Source organism: Marmota monax, unplaced genomic scaffold, assembly GCF_021218885.2.
Source record: "Marmota monax isolate L192 unplaced genomic scaffold, Marmota_monax_Labrador192_F-V1.1 WCK01_AAM20220418_F8-fsc00029, whole genome shotgun sequence".
NCBI lineage: Eukaryota > Metazoa > Chordata > Mammalia > Rodentia > Sciuridae > Marmota > Marmota monax.
In genome coordinates this window covers 7215802-7236442 of record NW_026693024.1, presented here as the reverse complement: position 1 = coordinate 7236442, position 20641 = coordinate 7215802, and the positions used below count along the sequence as shown (strand labels likewise).

Here is a 20641-nt window from a genome sequence, read left to right as displayed (position 1 = left end):
CATCGACTTTGTCTAAATTATGGAGCTTCTCTACTGATTTTTTTTTTCTTAAAGACAAAAAAATATTCCATTTTCTCTCAGATGAGGCACCATGTGTGCACCTGGGGGAATGTTCAGGAAACCGGCTTTCCACCGAGTCCATTTGCATTGCTGTTGACACTCCAGGGCCCAATGTTTGGAGCCGCCTCCTCTGCATACAGCAGACTCATCCTGCCTTGAAGCCCAGTCACTGATTTTAGAAATCGGGGTGTGTGTGTGTGGGGGGGGATAACTGTTTTGTTTGTGGCTGTAAATCCAACACTTGCGAGAGTGCCTAGCACGGTGCAGACACTCTAAAAACCTTTGGTGAGGCGGTGAGCTAGGGTGACCTGGCTGGGTCCGCTGCCTCAGTACCAACATCTCTACCTGACCAAGCTCCAGCCACTGCTGCTGCTTCTTGCTCCCCTCCCCTCCCCTCCCCCTCTCCTCCCCTCCCCCTCCCCTCCCCCCTCCTCCCCTCCCCCTCCCCTCCCCCCTCCTCCCCTCCCCCTCCCCTCCCCTCCCCTCCTCCTCCCCTCCCCTCCAGGGCTGGCTGTGATTACCATAAAGAGGACTTTGCCACCCCCCCACCCCCCCACCCCCCCCACCGTGCAGCCAACAGCCCTCTGACCCTGTCCTGGCCCCCTCCCAGCCCCTCCATTTCCACCCTGCAGACTGGATGCAATCTCATTGGGCCGCTGAAGGCTTCTCAATGCTCTGAGGAGCCCCATTTCCAGCTCTCCCAAGGACACAGCCCAAACCCCTTTGCAAGGGGTCAAGGTCCCTGTGGCTCTTACCTGCCCCCGTGGGCCACTTCTCCTGCCACAGGTACCCCCAGTTGCTCTGTATTTCCTTTATGACCACGGTGTCACCTTGTCCCCACCTTGTCCCCACTTTCTCCTCCTCTAGGATGATGTCCCATAACTATTTCTCTGATGAGGTTTCTCAGCCTTCCACAGACACCAGCACCCTCTTCCTCTTCAGGGTCTCCGTGGTGTTCCTTGAGGCTGGCAGTCCCAGCCAAAGCCTGGCGCAGTGCGCGCGCATTTTAAATGTGTGTTTTGTTGAAGGAGCGCCGCGGTCTAACTTCACAGGGATGAGAGGTTCTTAGGAAGACATTCTCCTCTGGATTCCATCTCATGCCCTTTCCTTCTCTCCTGGGCCAGGGTTTTCCCAAATCCAGATCATTGCCTTGGTCAGCTGGCTGGATTGTGTTTTAAGCTGGGAATCAAATGATCTGCATCAAGGGGTAGCTTTGTCATTTTTTTTTTCTGTGCTGGCTCCACACATATTTTACAAAATTACACATTACTTAAAAAAAAAAAAAAAGTTTTGACTGACTTAGGAAACATTGAAAGAAAAGCAAAATAAATTAAACTAGGCAAAGCACTTTAAACAGTATTTGGCTTCTAAGATATGGAATTAGTGTAGGTGCCCATCAACGGATGAATAGACACAGGAAAAAACAGAACATGAAAGCAATGGAGTATTATTCAGCCATAAAAAAGAATAAAATGCTGTCAGGTATAGCAAAATGGATGGAGTTGGAGGACATAAGGTTAAGCAAAACTGCCGGACACAGAAAAACAAGTTCTGCTTGTTCTCTTTCATATTTGAAATTTTTAAAAAAGAATTAAAAAATCAGCCTGAAATTAGCATAGTGATTACTAGAGAATGGGAAGGGTTCTAGGGGTAGCTGGTGGGGGCAGGCAAGGATGAAAGAAGGTGGATGGATGTTGTCCACACATGTTGTGTGCATGTATGGGAATACCACATAGAATCCCATTCATATGCATAATTAATACATGCTAATCAAATAGGAGTTCTTAGCTTCAACTTACCAAACATTTATTGACCACCTACTATGTTCCAAGCATCATCCAAGCCACTGGGTGTACAAAACGAAGCAAAACCCAATCCCTCTCCTCAAGAAGCTTCCTCATCCTTCCCCAGTTTTCTGGAGCCAGAATAAACAGCCAGGAAGCCTTCTTCCTTTAGGAAACATCAGGGAATATATATATATATATATATACACAATTTCCCAATAGGATGGTGTGGAATGGGAGGGGCGGGTTCCTGAGCCTTAATGAGATGACTTGTTTTGGGACATTTGTGTTTCTCTTAGTTGTTATCATCAATGACTTCTGGGTATTTCTAGTAGCTTCTTTTCTAGGGTGTTGTTTTGTTTTTATAGTTGGCAATCTGGTGTTTCTAAAAGCTTCCCAGAGACATATTCAGTCCTGGTCCCCACCACACCCCATCCCCTCCTAAGAATTTTTGTTACAACACAGCCCACTTGCCTTTACGAGGCTACTGTGCTCATGCTTCCAGCCCTGTGGCATGCATCACACTGTCACCGTGGTACTTGAAGGGCCCGTTTGGAAATAGATTGATTATTTTGAACACGCTAGGTGCATCTTGGGAAAAACAAACGCATCAAGCGGAAAAATGAATTAACATCGTGAAATTTACCTTTCCATCTGGAGACATGATTTATCCCTGTGTTCCTTGGAGACGATGCACTTACGAGGATGCTCTATTAAAGGGCATCTGCCATTAGGATCAGAGCTCAGCTCAGAACATGTTTACGTACGAATGGAAAAGAAACCCTGGGGAAAAAAGTTGAGAGTGAGGAATTTTTGTTTCTGGTGAAGGGTTTGGAACGGACCATTGGTTTGCTGTGCAGGCATCTCAACCCAAAGGTGCTAAGGTCTCTGTGATGTTCTTAATGGGGCTTGACATTTACAGAGCTCAGCTGACATTTATTGAGCATCTACTCGGTGCAAAGAAACATGACGTTCTATGAGACCTGTACAGATGTATAAGAATAGGTATTTAGATCAGTTTAATAGGGAAATTATTCGAGGAATAACTAAGGAGAGAAGTTTTTGCTTGGCCTTTTCTGTTAATTAATTAAGATTTATGTGGCCAAAATTTTACTATTATCAAGTGTAACATATCAGAACAGACTTACAGGTGACATGCCTGAGAGATGGAACAAATGTGTGTGTCCTGAGTTACTGACTTCTTTCTTGCAGGAACCAGTGATTGACAGGTGTGTTTTTAACATAAGTAAGTCCAAAGTGTCAAAATAATTCATTTAAAAAATAATAAATTCCTCCAGTGGGTTCTACCTACTCAGAACTTTCCAGGTAGGGGGTCTCTAGACTGTGAAGTAAATGGTTGAAAGTAAATACCCCAAGGTTACATAGATATTTGGGCTGTAGATATAGGTCTCTCTTATCTACCCCTTGAATGACCCTAATATGAAGAAGTCTCCACAAGTCTCAAGCCCAGCTAACCACAATTGGAAAAGAACAACATCTTATAAAATTAAATATTCTTATCCTCTTCCTCCAGTACCAGGTTGGGGAGATTAAGGTGGACACCATCTCTATCCTCAGATTTAAATGCCAGTAGAGTGAATCTCTCACTAAAGGGACAAAGAGGCATCCAAATACAGGTGTATGGTTCAAGCAAAATTTGCCTTCAAAAGGTAGTCTTCTGGCCTCAAAACTAGTTTACAAATTAAATCCGCATTTGCACTAAGAGCATATGTTGACCTCTAGATCACTTGAGGAGATGGCAGCAATTGTAAATAAGTGTGAAATAACGCAGTTGGTAATTACCATCTCTTTTCGTAGGAGCCCAGTTGCAAAGACAATAGAAAAAGAGTGAGAATCCTTTCTGGGACATTATATTTTCTGCTTCTCTTTTTCTTGCTCTGATTTTTCTTTTAATACCAAAGTTGTACAATTTGAGGGGGGAAAAAAAAGAAAGGCTTCTCCAGGCATTATTCACTTTTAGCCAACACATACCCTAGGTTGCCTGTGGAGGGCCCTTGCTCCACATTCTGATGGGGCCCAGATTAGGTTATGGGCAGCCATGGATGTTGACGGATGAGAGTTCCAAGTGAGGCCTGATCGTGATCTCGAAAACATGCTAGCTCCTGGGGGGTGAGAAGGGCTGTTTAAGTGAAATGAAATACTACTCTGTCACAACTTCCTCACTCACAACTCAATCATGGAAAATTCTTTCCCAGTGCCTGACGGCCCTGAAATCATTACACTCAGAATTAAACGTGGTGTAATGGATCCCCCAACAAGACCCCGAGGTGCTATTGACGTGTCAGATCTCACATTAATAATCAGCTTTTCCAAGCAGTGAATATAAAAAAGTCCTGCAAATACAGGTTCTTTTTTTTTCCTCTCCTTTTGGAATTCCTAGAGTTATCCTGGATTTGCTTCCATATACTGATCATGGCCCCATGGTCCCACCATAGTGACAGGGCGGCTCAACCTTCTCCCTCTGTCCTCCTTCAGTGACTGACATTACTTTAGAAATTTCCAATTCGCATCTGCCTTGGCCTGGAGACCCTCACACAAGTTGTCCTCTGCAGATCCATTTTCTCGTTGTCCAGACACTTACCACTGCCATACTTCTGACTCAGACGTCCATTCACCCCACTGAGAATCTTCTCACTGTCCTTTGTCTTATACTTCTTCAGATTTATAGCTTTTTTCTTTGGGTGGCTTCCTGTGTCTTCTCTATTTCCTTCCCGTATCCTCCACCTGACCCCATGAAGGCAGACTGTGGTCCAATCCCTGTCTCTACCTCTGCCCAATTATGTGACACCATGCCTATGACACCCTTGCTGAGCCTCAGTTTTCCATCTATAAAATTGCCCCCACTGAGTTTGCATAGGGACCTCAGGAAGGGACCCTCCATTCTCGTTAATCTCAGCACTAACAAGAATTTTTAGGGTCTCGGGGTTGAGCATTTTAGCTGTGAGTAGTAAAATCAATAAGGATTCCTCCTTAGAAGTCTCTGAGATTGTGAGGAATTTAACCAGCAGACTGTAAGAACCCTAAATGCTGTCTTAATAATGGTGCAGGTCTTTGTTATTAGCTTGGTAATATATTCTCTTTAGAAAGAAAAAATAGATTTTGATATTTTCTTTTTAAGCCCAGGTTTTAGACAGTTGGTATCTATAATAAATTATCCTTTAAATAAATAAAATATAATATCCTCTAAGGCATAGGTGGAAAAACTTTCACTGTAAGGTTCAGATAGTAAATATTTTAGGCATTGCAGACCATATGTCCTCTGTCACAATTACTTGACTCTGCTGTTGTAACACAATAATACGCAAACAAATGAATTAACTGTGTTCTAATAAAACTGTGTTTGTTACACATATACAGCACAAATTTTAATATCTCTGGTTGTATATAAAGTATGTTGACACCAATTCGTGTCTTCATACATGTACTTTGGATAATGATGTCTATCACATTCCACCATCCTTGTTAATAAGAATTGTAATGCATTCTGCGGTCATTTATTTTTTTAAAAAAATAAAAAAAAGAAATTCACAAAAAAACTCTTTATTAACTTGGATAAAAATAATAAAAGGAAATTTATTGGAAAAAAAAACTTTATTTGTACAAATAGGCAGCAAGCTAGAAAATGGTCTCTGGGTCATAGTTTGCTGAGCTCTCCTCAAAGGAATGACTGGTGGTTAAGATGATCATGGATGACTCAAAAAATAGAAATTACAAATGGATGGCAGGTTCCAGGTGACTCTTCCATGATGGTTCTGGAATAACTAAGCCTTATTTAGATAACAGTAAAATACATTACCTTATTAAATTCTCTTTCTCTCTTTTTCTTTCTTTCATTCATTCTTTTTGTTGTTGTTGTTCTTTTCTTTTTTCTTCTAACATAGAAATCAGTAACTCAAGATTTTATGTATTTATTTATTTATTCATTCATTTATTTATTGGGGGAGGGTCTTGGGGATTTAACCCAGGGACTCTATCACTGAGCCACATGCCTAACCCTTTTTATTTCTTTTTTTATTTTGAGACAGGGTATCACTAAGTTGCTTAGGGCCTCACTGAGTTGCTGAGGCTGGCCTTGAACTTGTAATACTCCCACCTCAGCCTCCTGAGTTGCTGGATTTACAGGCATGTGTGACCACGCCCAGCTTAACCCAAGATTTTTAAATCTGTGATAAACTGGCCTTTTAAAGTAGATTTTGTTCTCCAGTCTATTGATAGTCAACGCACCCATCCTGGCTTCCCATTGCTGTTGCAGAGAAAATGAGTGAGAGGAATCAGAAAGTCTAAAAGAAATGGGGAAGGAACAACAATGTCCCTGTAGTAGGTGCCTCCCATCACGATTATCACCATTTCCATCTTACAGAATGGATGAAGTTTTAGTTGACAGAGGAAGAATGCTTTGACCAATGTCATGTCTAGTGTTAGAGGCTTGAAAATTGCTTTCCTACTGGTCACAATCCTTGTCTCAACAAGAGTGACCAGTTTCCCCAGAGACACACATTTCTTCAGTCTCAGAGCCAGAGCGGAAAACATCACTTTTCTTCCTCCTACCTGTGCTGTCCAGTAACTGCTGACTCTAAAACACAAACTCTAGATGTTCCTAATCAGCACCTGCTGCAGACCAGACGCAAAGCTTTCGTCATGAAGTTTGTCTTGTCTTTCCTTTTCCAGAAGTAGACTGCAAACCATCAAGGAATAAGAAGTTCAGACAATTAAGTGATCTGCCCCAAATTGCACTAAGAGTTAACTGTGGAGCCAGAATTTGACATGGTTCTCACCAACTCCAAAGCATTTTCAACACAAATGACTTTCATAGAGCTTAGTATTTAGACTCCCAGACCCTCAAGCCAGACAGTCTGTGTTTCATTGTGAGCTCCACTGTATACCAACTGCATCATCTGGAACAACTTTTTTTTTAATAATTCCTTGTCTTGGTTTCCTGATTTGTCAAATTAGGATGGTGAAAATTGAATCCTTCTCATAGTTTGTTGTAAGGAATACAGAGGAGACAGGGACATAATAAACACCACAAGCATTGTTTTCTTCTCTCTCTCTCTCTCTCTCTCTCTGGACTAGAAGTTCTCATGGGATTGTTGGTCTGTTTTGCTTGTGTTATATCCTTAGAACTTAGAATGATGTCTAGCACATAATAGAAAATATTGCTACATAAATGAAAAATGTTCAAGCTAGTCTTTTAGTGGTGTTATAACTGGATTCAATGCCAGTAAGAGTAGACACGACTCTTTTTGTTTTCCTGTGTTTTGGGTTCTTTTAAAAAATATTTTGGCATAATTTGGGTTTTATAGGTGAAATTTAGTGTGTCTTTTAAGTCATACTTCGACATGTAATATAGGCTGAGCATCTTTTTTTATATTTTTTAACTTGTTCTTATTAGTTTTACATGATAGTAGGATGTATTTTGACATATTGTAACATATATGGAGTTTAACTTTAACATAAAATTCCAAAATCCAAAGTGCTCCAAAAAATCCAAAATTCTCCAAACCTATTTAAGATCTTTCATGACACCACACATAGAAAATTTTACACCACGAAACTTTGTTGCATGCAAAAAAATCTTTTGAATATTGTATAGAATTACCTTCAGTCTATATATATACAGTAGGTAGAAAACATAAATGAGTTTCATGCTAGACTTGGTCCTATCTCTGATATATCTTTGTGTATATGCAAAATTAACAACAACAAAAAAAAACTTGTCAGAAGCATTAAAGATAAAGGATAATCAAACTGTACAAGAAACCAGTGATTGTGTCAGTTCTTTCAATATTCTCACCCAACGTGAATGTTAGGATGAAGAAGCAGCTCAGGTTTGAGCACATCTCAAGTACAAAGAGTATTTTCAGATACAGTCTTCTAGTTCTTTGCTATTCTCAAAGGTAGTTTTAAACCCCTTTAATTTCGTATTTTTTTTAAATCTGTCTGTCATTACTAGATTTTATATTTTAAAGTTGATTATCATTCAACTTGTGACATTTTTTTTTTTTAATACCGTGCACTCCAAACCCAAACCAGTATGTAGTGGCATCAGCTGCTGGGAGCACTGCAATAATTGAATTATGGGTCCCATTGATCTGACAAGATTGCCTGTACTGTCTACACTTCAACGCGGGGTGGGGGGTAGAGGGGGGAGGGGTGAGGCTCCAGGGAGCTACAAGCTCTCTGGGGAAAAGATCAACCACATCTCTGAGTCTAGCAAACACAAAGAGAAAGGCTAAACAGGAAAAGGGTGGACACAGTTGCCCTTGGAATAAACATGCTCTGGCCTGTGGGTTTATGCAGGGACTTCTGGAGGCTGAGTCCTATTTATCCCCAAGAGCCCTACTTGGCCCCTGTGGCACCGTGGCAAAAAATCATGATTAAGTCTTCATCAGATTTATGATGGGTATATATGATATTCATTCTGAATGGTGATTAACCGATACCCCTAACACATAGCAAAGCACTGGGGTTATCATGTTTCTCCCTGGTTTGCACTGTATAAATCATTATTTTCATTAAAATGAAGCAGGCTTATAGAATTGCACTGTAGTAACTTAGAGGACCACGTCCTCCTAAGAATGCTTTCCCTGTGACAATATGCCTACCAAAGGATCTTTTAAAGACCTCCATAATGAAAGAGACTAAAATGAAATGTTATTTATTTGTGGAATGCTTTGTAGGTTTTATGTAGCACTATTGAAGTGAGTAAGTTTTGCTCTTGAAGTTTCTGCTTACAACCAAAATAATTTGCAGACTTATCTTATTTGTATCTCTTTTCAAGGGGAATGAATCTATTATATTTTGAAAAGGTGTATTAATGAAAGATTTGCTGCAGTTTAAAGTAGCAAATGGATTTGATCATTCCTGCAAATTAGACTGTAAATGAAACCATAAGTTAATGAGTCAAATAATGCTGTTATGTTGACTTTGTAGACACAGTTCAGAAAACTACTGATAAAATTTAGCTTTAAGATTAAGACCACGAGGGCTGGGTTGTAGCACAGTCATAGGGCACAGTCATAGGGCACTTGCCTAGTACTCTCAGTACCATGTATAAATAAATAAAATAGAGGTCCATTGACAACTAAAATAAATTGTTTTAAAAGCCTTTCTTTAAAAAAAAGATTAAGACCATGAAAAAAAGAATCCCAAAATGGTGGTAATAAAGAAAAATAACATTTACCTTGAGATAGCTTATATATAAAACATGATGAGCCTGGAAATATGGTGAAATGACCTGATGCTTAATCTTTTATTGAAATAACAAGTGCTTGTTGTGTTTGAGAAATTATATGCAAAGCATTCACATTGTTCTATTATTTTGCCTTTCTATGGGATGGGTAGTATTATTGTCCTTATTTACTGATGAACACAAAGAGAAGAAAGTGGGGGTTTATAATGGTCAATTAATTTTCCAGAAGTTGCAAGGGTAAGATGTAGTCAAGCCAAGATTGAAACCCAGGTCATTTACCAGAAGTCTGAAATCTTAACCATTGCCCATGACGTAAGCCTAAATCATTAATGGGATTGGAAACCAGTATATAAAAATAAGTGTAAAGATGATTATATTTGGATGCCCTACCAGCATATTCCTATTATAGGAAATATCATATCAAAGAAATTGTACTCAGAATCAACAAAAGTAATTTGCTTTATGAGCCCCCAAAGTAGAATTGTGTATTAATAGTACTTCTATCTAATAGACAATTGCAACTTTTTAGAAGGTAAAATTTTAGGGAACTGATAATCCCAAAGTCCCCTATAACTTTTGATTTTGCATCCAAATTGGTGTTTCTACGAGTTTGAATTCACTCTCTGACCACTGTGATAGTTTGAGTAGAATTTGACCCCTTCCCCTCCAAAACTCAGGTAAAATTTAATCCCCATTGTGAGATATTAAAGGGTGGAAACCTAATCTGACTACGTGCTTAGAGGTGGAGCCTCTGGGTAGGAATTAGGATTAGAGAAGATCATGAAGGTTGAGGTCCCCATGATGGAATACTGGTGACTTTATAAGAAGGGAAAGAGAGACCAGGACACATGAAGGGTTTGTGTCTCGCCACATGGTTTCTGAGCTGTGTCAGGTCTCTGCCAGTTAGAAGGCCCTTGACCTTAAACCAGAACACTGAGCCACACTAAACCTCTTTTCTTTATAAGTGAGCTAGTCTGTGGTATTGTATTATTAAGCAACAGAAAATTGACTAAGACACCAAAAGGAATCTCTTTAAGTCTTTTTGTCCTTTTGTAAATAAAATAAATCTGAACTTCAAAGAAATTAAGAAAACTATTATTGTTAGGGGTCAGACAGATGAGGATGGGGGAGAATACAAGGTTAAGAGAAGAATTCTATAAAATGGGCTCACTGGGCTGATCCCCACATGCTTTCTTTTCCAAGAAGCAATTTACCTGCAGCCCTGCCTAAGTGGACAGGATATGTCACATTCCTCAGCAAACTACCTGTTAACTTCAGGAGAAATCCAGGTCCAAGATAATGTCGAGGGGAGGAACATAGGAGACTTTCATGACCAGATCCTGAAACTCTGAGAGATCAGGATAGCTCTTCCTAATCATAAAATCTGTAAGAATGTATGGTTAAGAATCCAAATAGAACTGGTTGGCATGGGCCAAGGTGACACAGAATTGCCATGGCAGTGGGACTTGAAAGTCTGATGTCATCTTGTTGTCAGTCAAAAGTCAAGAGGTGGACTTGGGCAAGACTCTCTGGAAACTTCTTTGGGATCCCCAATAAAACTGGAGTGTAAGACAGGCACATTGTCCCTCTCCTCTCCAAGAGGACCCAGTCTCTCACTTGAGAAGGTCCATTTCCCTTTGCCTGACCCTTCAATAGACTCATTCCTCTGACTCTGAGCAACTTGGTCTGAAATCTTTCTAACTTGATCACAAGCCTCAGTTTCTTGTAGGTCCCCAGCTCCAAGCTTGTTGATAGAAAAAATGAAATTCAAGCCCAAGCTTTAGGATTTCAAGCCCTAATGGAGTATTTCCCCCTTTGGACCCCAGAGTGAGAACAAAAATGGTTTGTGAACTCTGCTCCACACTCACACAGGTCCTCCTGCTCCTTCTCACAGGTCGCTACCCTCAGGAGAACAAGGGGACGTACATCCCAGTGCCCGTCGTGCCAGAGCTGCAGAAGGGAAAGTGGGGGGCCAAGGTCATCATGAGCGAGGACAGGTCTGTCCGGCTGTCCATCCAGTCCTCCCCCGAGTGCATCGTGGGTAAATTCCGCATGTACGTGGCTATCTGGACCCCCTATGGCATACTCCGAACTCGCCGAAACCCGGAGACAGACACGTATATTCTCTTCAATCCTTGGTGCGAAGGTAAGGGGCAAAGGTTTCTTTTTCTCATTAAAAAAAAAAAAAGTCACCTATTTCCAATACATCGTCTTTGGAGACTTAGTAGGATTATTCTAGAGGATGTGACCCTTTCCTACATACACTGTTGTTCATGATTAAAAGAGAAAGATACTAAATTTGTTCTCCGTGTTTGTGAGAATTAAAGCTGTATATGGAAAGGTATTGCTGCTAACACATTTATTCTAAGAATTAATTGAAGATTGCTTAATGTTGGGAGTTAGTTGTGGAACTATATGTTGATGATACAACATACAAGGCTGCTGTATGCTATTTCTGTAAACTCAATGGCTTATTCAATTTGACTTTCAAAACTAGAAGAATCCATGACTTTGTCTTCAAAACACAGAATGAAAGTCAACCATGTCCATAGTGGAATTAACTTCTTCATCTCCCTAATTCAACAACAGAAAGCCTAGACCATCACACAAACTTGTTTAGATGCCTGGTGGGTACACATTTTGCAAATCTGTACCTTGTAGGTACAAACACATAGTTGTATTTTAATACACTTCTACTCGGTCTCTAATGCTATTTTGATTCTTCCTGTCTATCTACTGCAGAAGCTTAACCTAGTTACATTCAAATAAACTCAGTCAAATTCAGCAAGTTCTCTATCAATTCAATTTAAAAACCATGTCACACCCAGGATACTCTCCCCTACCCCATCTCTGCCCTCCCGTGCGTCCTCTGCTGTTCCCATGCTTCCTGTGGAGCTGACAGAGGCAAATGCCCCATGAAGGGGAGGGTCTACTTTTAAATCCTCAGCAACAAGGAAATGAAGCATAAAAACTGAGAGCAGGAGACTTTTTATATCATCCTACCTTATATGCATTGGGCTCCAATATTTTCCAAAAAGAAGTAATATTATTGTTGATTTTTTTAGAAAAAATAATTTTATTTGTTCCTTTAAGATATAAATGACAATAGAATGTATTTTGGCAAATATACATACATGGAGCATAACTTATTCTAATTAGGATCCCATTCTTGTGGTTCTACATAATGTGGAATAACCCTGGTCGTGTATTCAAATACAAGGCTGGGAAAGTTATGTCTGATTCATTCTACTGTCCATCCTATTCCCCTCCCACCTCTCTTCCCTTAGTTCCCCTCTGTCTAATCCAATGGACCTCTATTATCCCCTTCCACAACTTCCCTTGTTCTAGGTTTAGCTTCCACATATCAGAACATTCAGCCTTTGGTTTGGGGGGATTGGCTTATTTCACTAAGCATGATATTCTCCTTGTTTAAGAAAGCTTCATTTGTATCAGAGTTCATCTGAATTAGGTATAGATTAGTGGACAAAAATGTTTTCTACTCATGTAGAACATAAATCCAATGCTACTGACCTTTGAATGAGCTGGTCTGGTAGTGTTAGAAGATGGCATTGAGCTAATCCTATTCCCCCTGTTCACCCACCCTCCTCATCTGCTACCCAGCACTCCAGTCTATCTATAAGACTGATATTCAAAGTTGATACTAACTATGTATATTAACTGGACCATGTGAAGTTCAAAGGTGAATTTCTATTTTTATTAATGACAGGAACCAGGTACAAAGCATTTTGCAAATGATTGGTGCTAATGACACAGACGGGCAGTCGAATTATGTGAATCTGGGGAGAAGAAACAGACAGTGTATTGGGGAGTTATCTGCATCTAGCAAGGAAACATAGATAAAGGAAGAACTGAGAGATGGTATCAAGCCCTTGGAAACACCAGCATTCAGGAGTCCAGGAAAGGAATTGGCAAAGATGAGAAGAGACTAAGGTGGAGGAGTATGTAAGAAGCAACCTTTTCCAAGAAAATTGTATTTTCCCTAGGTTCAATCCCTGATTGAAAAAAAAAAAAAAAACCTGCCTTGACCTTGACCTTTAATCATCTCCATGGTCAGCAGCTTCCAGAAAGTTTCTGCTCAGAAAGTTGCATAGACCCAGAAGTAAAGATGCTGTATACAGTGGAAGGACCTCCCTTGATATGTCTGTCCAGAGAAAGAATTGGAGGAAGGTGAGACTTCTATCAAAGAGACCAATTTGGAAGCTGTGGTCCAAGACCAATGTGGTCGATTGATAGACTGGACTACAGTGATGGCCATGGAGGTGAGAAGTCCCTTTTGGACTTAGAATAGAAATTACAGAGGAATTAAAGTTGAAAGGTAAAGACAGATGAGTTGATAATAACTTTAGATGTCTGGTTTGGCCAACTGATTTGACGATAGTGCCATTTTCAGAGCTAGAAAGACTGGAGGAAAAGGAGGGAATATGCAGGCATGGAACTAAGAGATTGTTGTAAAATGTTAACTTTGGTGACATCTATGGGACATACAGGTGAAAATGCCAATAAGGGACATGAATAAGCAAATGTAGAACTCAAAGGAGATGGCTGAGCTAGTCGTGTAAACACGGGCACCATCAAGATCAAGTGTAACCCAAAACCGACTCGGTATTATAGGCAATTAGAGTCAAGACAGAGAAGGCAGCAAAGGAGGTTGAGAAGGAGCAGTCAGTGGGATACAAGAATACCCAAAGACCACAGAACAGATACATGGACTGATTGAAGAAGACCGTGATTAAATGTCAAATGAGGCTGTTGGGTTGAATTGAATAAGAAAAGAAGGTGGTCATATTTTGTGGAAATATGGGCATACCGGCAATCTTGAAAGGGCCATTTTACTGAAGCCAGGGGACAGACACCAGGGAGATGGGCATGGATTACAGAATAAATGGAAGTGAGAAAGTAGTGACGGCAGGCATCACCACCTCCTTCAAGAAGGCCTTCTGCACAGCCTCCGTGTTGAGGTGAAGATCAAAGAAGAATGTTTTAAAGACAGGAGAGAGAGAGTGTGTGATTTTATCGTGGTGGAGTTCACTGCCCAGAGGGGAACAGTGGCTCATAGCCTGCAAGTTGGTATCACCTGGAGAGCTTTAAGACCTCCTCTGCCTCAGTCCTCCTGCCCCATGCTGACATAATGACAGTTGGTCTGGGGCACAGCCTGGGCTTCTGGGCTTTTCAAAAACTCTTCTGGTGATGGTTGAGGTCAAGATTGAAAAGCAAGGCTTTCAAAAGTGAGTTCTTGGCATGCATGGCATTCAGGAATGGGTGAAGAGGTGGCCCCTCCACCCTTCCTTAAGGAAGGGGCACAGGAGGAGAGGGTAAAGATTCTCTAGATTCAGTGCAGGGAGCTTGTGATTCTCTTTCTCTCAGCGATGGGTAGAGCAAAGTCATTTGTTGAGAACAAGCTGCAAAGAGGAAGCTCAGGAGGCTTGATGGAGAAGACAGAGTAGAAGATGAGCTTATTACAGAAGCACAACAGGTGGCCTCCCTGCTCTCCAGAACACAGGGGAAAATAGACACAATCCCATTCATTCTTTGGCCTGTGGAAGTCTAAATATTTCTGCCAATTCCTGGGTTATATCTGTCTCTGGGGATATCTCTGTCTCTAGAAATTCTTTCACCCCACTGCTGACCCCAAATAAGATACTCAACCCTTCTTCAATATCAATGTCATTGGCAACAATCAAACCATCACACAAAATACCCACGAATGTCTAGACCTTAACTGCAGTTGGACATAATTGTAAGAACTGGAAGGATTTTCTCAGTGGTTCTCAAAGCTAAAGGACATCCATATCACCTGTAGGATTTGCTAAGACAGATTCCTTTGCAGCACACTTAGATTGAATAGGTCAGGGGACAGGCCTGTGAATTTGCATTTCCAACCAGTTTCCTCAGGCTACTAGAACCCCACTTAGAGAACTGTTGGTTTACATAGTAATCACAAAATAATAATGACAAAACACAGGACACTACAATTTACTCTTCTTAAAATCCAATACCTCTTCTCCAACCTAATCCTGATCTCTCTCAACCTTACCACCTCTTCTCTCTCCCCCTATTGATGATGTTCCTTATTCTCCAAACTCCTTTCTGATTCTCTCCCAGGAGTAATGCAAAAGGGCTCATTTTTAAATATTGTTGTTTGGATTCCATCAATAATCATGTTTTTGGGGACTTCACACTTTTAGACAATTCCCTCCAGAAAAAGTCCAGTTTAAGAAGGAAACTTTTTATCTCCTTATCTTAATATACACTGATATCTCTCAAGGAATACTTATGAAGTGAGAGAAAGAATTCATCTTATTTCACTGTCTGTGTGCATTTCCAGCCTAGCACCCAAGGCATAACCCAAAAGAGAAGGACTATATGATGATCCCCACTAACACAGCCAAACACACAACTGCCCAGGAATCACCATGTTTTCTGCTTGTGTATACTAATGCATAACAAGGGCCCCATTGCGTAGCTGGAAAGTGGTTTGAAGGAGGAGTAGGGCCTTTGCCCAAGTGGAACATATAAAGAAGAAAGGGGAACAGTTCTCAGAAGTTGTCAACAGAGAGTCAGGAGGAGCAAGATGCTGGTGAGGTCCAAGTGGCAGCGGACACTGGGTTGAAAGTCACACCAGCACATACAGCACTTAGAGAATGTTCAGCTCATTCCTGGGGGCCTTTCAGCCTGCTTTGCAGGCAATTTGTCCTCCTTAATCACTAAATCATTAATGGAGATCAATAGCAATACCACCCTGGTGAGGACAGAGCGGATGCAGGGACAATTATCGCATAGTCTTTAAGTTAATAGTGCTAACCAGGCTTTGGGTGCATTCTATGAGGGGGCCACAAAGGCAGCAGGAGTGAGTTGGGTGTTTATTGTGAATTCATTTTGTTCTTCTGACCATGTGGGAACTCTGAATTATTGAATGTGTTTCACCCTTTAAATGTCAAGTGTTTCCGTTTGCTAGTCTGGAATTACTGCTAGAGTGAGTTCTGCAGGGTGTGGATTTCCGGTGGCTTTGTCTAGCTCTCTAGAGGGGTCCTCGGTTATGTTTGGTTGGGTATCAGTTATCTTTGTGGGGTCTTCCTTCTCTTGCAACTTGTTCCCTCCACTTCATTCCCCATCATTTACCTCCTTCAACTTTTTATTCCTAGTATTTAACACAGTCCCTGGCACACACTAGATGTTCAACAAATATGTGCTGCATTTGATTCAGTAGTTCCAAGTTCATACATTTTGTGTTCCCCATACCCTGTCCTTCACACATTAGTGGCAAATCTCAGTCCTTGCCATCTTGAAAAAGAGTCAAAAACATATGGCGTGTTTGGGGGAGTATATTTGTAGGTGATGTGTAGGTAGATTTCTCTGTTAGCATCTAACATCCAGTTAGCATCTAGTGTTTCTAACTGGTTTAATTCAGGGTCATGTTTACATTTTCTTTTAAACAAAGAAATCAATTTTGTTCAATGTGAAAAAATGTAAATAAGTTTCCAATATCTTGAATGCTTTTAACAGACATTAAAGAAATATGATCAGATTGCATTTTGTTATTAAATTCATCCTTAGGCTCTTTGATTTGTAATTATATATGGTCTATTAGACTCCAGGACAGAATAATTTGCCAGGACTTGTATTCTCAGAGGAAGAATGACCTCTGATGGCGCCCCTTGAGCCCAGACCAGCATTCATACCCTCAAACTGGGGTCACTCATCCATCAATCCAAATATTGATGGTGTGTCTCCCCCATGGCCCTGACAGCACAATTATCCATGCAAAGCACAACAGTGTTCCTTATTCATTCACAAATATTAAGAGTCAAGGCTTAATATAGCATTAGGGATACGGCAGTGAAAAAGACAGGCACAATTTTTACCCTAATAGAGCTGCTAACAAGGATTTTACAAGTGAGCTACATAAAAATCTAATTACAATTGTAAAAGGTACTAAAATAAGTCAGGACATAACAAGAACATAAAACAGGGGCCTCTGACCTAGTTGGGGAGCAGGGAAAAAACAATTGGTGTACCTTCCCCAGCCTCTAGAACAAAGCATATGAACAATAATAACCAAACAGTTATTTAACTGAACTTTAATAAATTTTCAAAACAGCTTATGTAAAACTTTTAATCCTTTATTTATTCAAGAATTCTGTTTAATAAAATGATTTAAACAGTAGTCTCCTCTTATCCATAGTTTTGAATGCTGAGGTTTCAGTTTCTCAAGGTCAACTGTGGTCCAAAAGTACTAGATGGAATATTTCAGAAATAAACAATTCCATAAGTTTTAAGTTTCATGCCATTATGGGCAGTGTGATGAAATTCCACACTAACCAGTTCCATGCTGCCCTGGACATCATGAATCATTACTTTGTGCAGAGTATCCACACTATATATGTTACCCACCTTTAATTACTTAGTAGTACCTCAGTTATCAATATACTGTCATTGTATTGTAGTGCTTGTGTTAAAGTAACCTTTATTTTACTTAATAATGGTCCCAAAGTACAAAGAATAATGATGCAAAGGAGGTAACAGGGCATAAAGCATGGAAAGACAGGCTAACTCTGGTACTATGTGGTAATGCTGCAGGACACACAGGAAAAAGAAAACATAGTGTGGGGATGGGGGTTGGATGCTCTCCAAGGTTTCAGGCATCCACTGAGGGTCTTGAAACATATCATCTTCTATGGAAAAGAAGGGAATGCTGAGTCACTTAGAGGCTCATTCATCTCCTGTCTACCAAGTGAGTGTCATCCAGTGTGGCACTGTAATCATCTAAAGGGACTCCAGAGAGCTCACAGTAAATATTCTTTACAAGAGACATATATGTGACTCCCTGGATCAAAGTACAAAGCTTTTTATAAGATGCTTCTGGAAGAAGGAGGGTTGGAAGGGTCTAATGCAGAATCACCTTCATCTACTAATTCATGTGGCTTACCATTCTATGTGGAAGTTTTTATACTCTTCAAAGCATGCTCATAGTTTGTCTTCTAGCTTGTGTGTATTGGGAAACACAACCCTTATCTCATTCAGCCTTGTACAATGTGTAGCATGGAGTTGGTGCATAATGAATGTTTGCAGAACTAGATTGATAACCACCACTACAAGAGGCCAGGAGTGGATTAGTGGGCTCATATTTCAAGAAAGAAATCAGGCTCAGTAATGTCACATAAACTTCTCAAGGTCACACAGAAAAGTAGGAAACTGGTACATAAACTTGGGTATCCCGACTCCATCAGAGCAAGCTCTTTTAGTTTTTAAACAAAAGGCATTGATATCTGGCCTTGTGCAGGAAAAAGAAATAAGAAGCATAGGGCTAGTTGAGCAAATTCTATGAGGATCTGTCCATGTTGGAAAGCCCTGCACTTAAAAATAAATAAATAAATAGAAACAAATGAAAACCAGGTTGATAGCTATAAGATCAAAAAAAAAAAATTTTTCCTCTGAAAAAAAAAGAAAAGAAATTAAAGCATGCCAGCAAGGGCACAGGCTCCCTTAGAGAATACGTGCTAAGTAAAGAAGTTCTGACATTTTCTTTGTAGAATTGCTTTATGAATAATAGTCTGCCTTCTGAAGATATCTAAACTAAAAAGTCCTTAACCAGCAAAACTGCCAAATGAGCACCCCTCGAAGAAACTTCTCCGTCTGGCACACTCTATCACATCACGCAACATGCTTGCAAGGCATGCAGGGGTGCTCAGCTGCTGGGGAACCGCTTGCCTGTGATTTGTGGACTCATCACACCCTGGAGCTGATTGGGGACAAAGGCAAGGGCTCTGGAGTATCCCCATGTCAGGAAAGTGGTGGCTTTGGAATCTTCCAGAACAAAAAGCAATTAGACTCTGGAAATGCCATTTCTTAATGGGCCCCAGTGTTTCCCATCCCTGGCAGACAGGAAGTTATTCCTGATGTGCCTGAAACACTCACAGCCTGCTGGAAGTTGCCACCCCTTCCGATTTCCATGGAGATGGTGACACCAGCCTGGAGTCACATTTGCTCTGCAGATGAAACCACTCCCTCCAGGAGTGATTCCAGGCTCCCAGCATAGGTCTCCCCTCTTCCTTTGGTGATACCTGGCTTTTACACAAAGGGGAGGCAAGTCCAAGAGATGCCCCATCCCCTCCCCACTTCACTAGAAGACACCACAGTTGGCCTTCAAAGAGGCCAAACCATTATTCCTTGTGAAAGATTGGAGACAGAACCCAACGCTGACGTAAGCTGCCAGTCTCTCAGAAATGCCCCTCGTGATGGCCTCCCTGGCACCACAGGTTGATCCCAGAGCTCTTGTTTGCCAGGGGTGAGTCTAATGATGTCAGAAACAGGGCTTGCTTTAACTTTCAAAGAGCATGTAAATAGCAAAAGGAATTTCTCAGCCCAGGCCATGGTGAACTGCCCTCCTTCTCCCAAAGAGGCCCTACAGATACTAAAATCAATAGGCTCAACATTCATCTTTACGTGTTTGTTACAAATTCTTATTTCTCTAGGTGGGGAAGCCACTGGTCATTTCCAAGGGTGCCTGAAATCAGCCTTAGGAGTCAGTCCTAAAATTTTGCAGCTCACAGTTTTCTTTTTCTTTCTTTCTTTCTTTCTTTTAACTACCCCACTATTCCCACCAGAGGAGCAGTAAAATAAATGAGATCATCATTCTTTACTACTTGCCTCGTGCAAATTGTTCGTCACCCTGGAATGGGGGTTATTTACAAGGCACTTTGAAGGTCTGCTCTGGTGGAAGGGTCGCTCTGGGAAAGTGGATGGAGACCCTGTGTCCCCTCTGATGGAGCCCTGTGTAATCTGTTTTCCTCTTGAATTTTGTTGTGGTGATGATGGTCATTTGCCAAATGTTACTTAGAAACCAAAATTCGTTATGGTCCATGGTGATTCCACTTCCGTTCTGTGATTATTAATCCAAAATTCTCCACTCAAGTGTTTGAGAAGTGAAGTTCCCAGACCCCCCCACACTTGTGCACAAGCAAACACACACACACACACACACATGCACGCACCTACACACACCTACCATGAGTAGACCAAACTGTTGGGTTTCTAGAACGTTCAGTTGTTAGTGTGTTTTCCTATTAGTGGAATCCTCCACTTTACTAAGTGGGAAACCAGTTGTCCTTGGAGCAACGACCTAACCTGAAACCAACCCAGAATTTTAAAACAAACAAAAACAACTCCAAAAAAGCCAACACCAAAATCTCCAGAGGCAAACGTTTTCCTATTTTTGTTAGCCTTTCAAACTCAGGGACTTTTTTATTTTTTGGAGTTTCCGTAGTGATGTACACACAAAAAAATTTTTTTTTCACCTGGCTCTGGACAACTATATTTTAAAGTGACAGATCTGAATAAAAACAGGGGAAGGAAAGCACTGCTTTCCACCTTCAATCTTATTTTAAAATCATACATAAATTTAAAATTAAAATTGAGGCTTCCCATTTGGCTTCCTTGCCTTGTTGAGGATTCATGATTATGCCTGCTCGGTTTGAGCTAAGATTTAATTCAGCTGCTGGAAGGAAAGGGGTGGCTGAGCATGGAACCACACACCTCTTCCTATTCATACTTTGCAAATTTATGA

At 40.9% G+C, this 20641-nt stretch overlaps 1 protein-coding gene across 1 annotated transcript in view; it reads left to right on the top strand.

The window, feature by feature from the left end:
- Positions 1 to 20641, top strand: part of F13a1 (coagulation factor XIII A chain) — a 164088-nt gene that overhangs the window by 39774 nt on the left and 103673 nt on the right. Inside the window, exon 4 of the mRNA XM_046453537.2 lies at positions 10952 to 11203. Within this exon, the coding sequence (XP_046309493.1) occupies positions 10952 to 11203 (252 nt within the window). The remainder of the gene's footprint in view (positions 1 to 10951; positions 11204 to 20641) is intronic.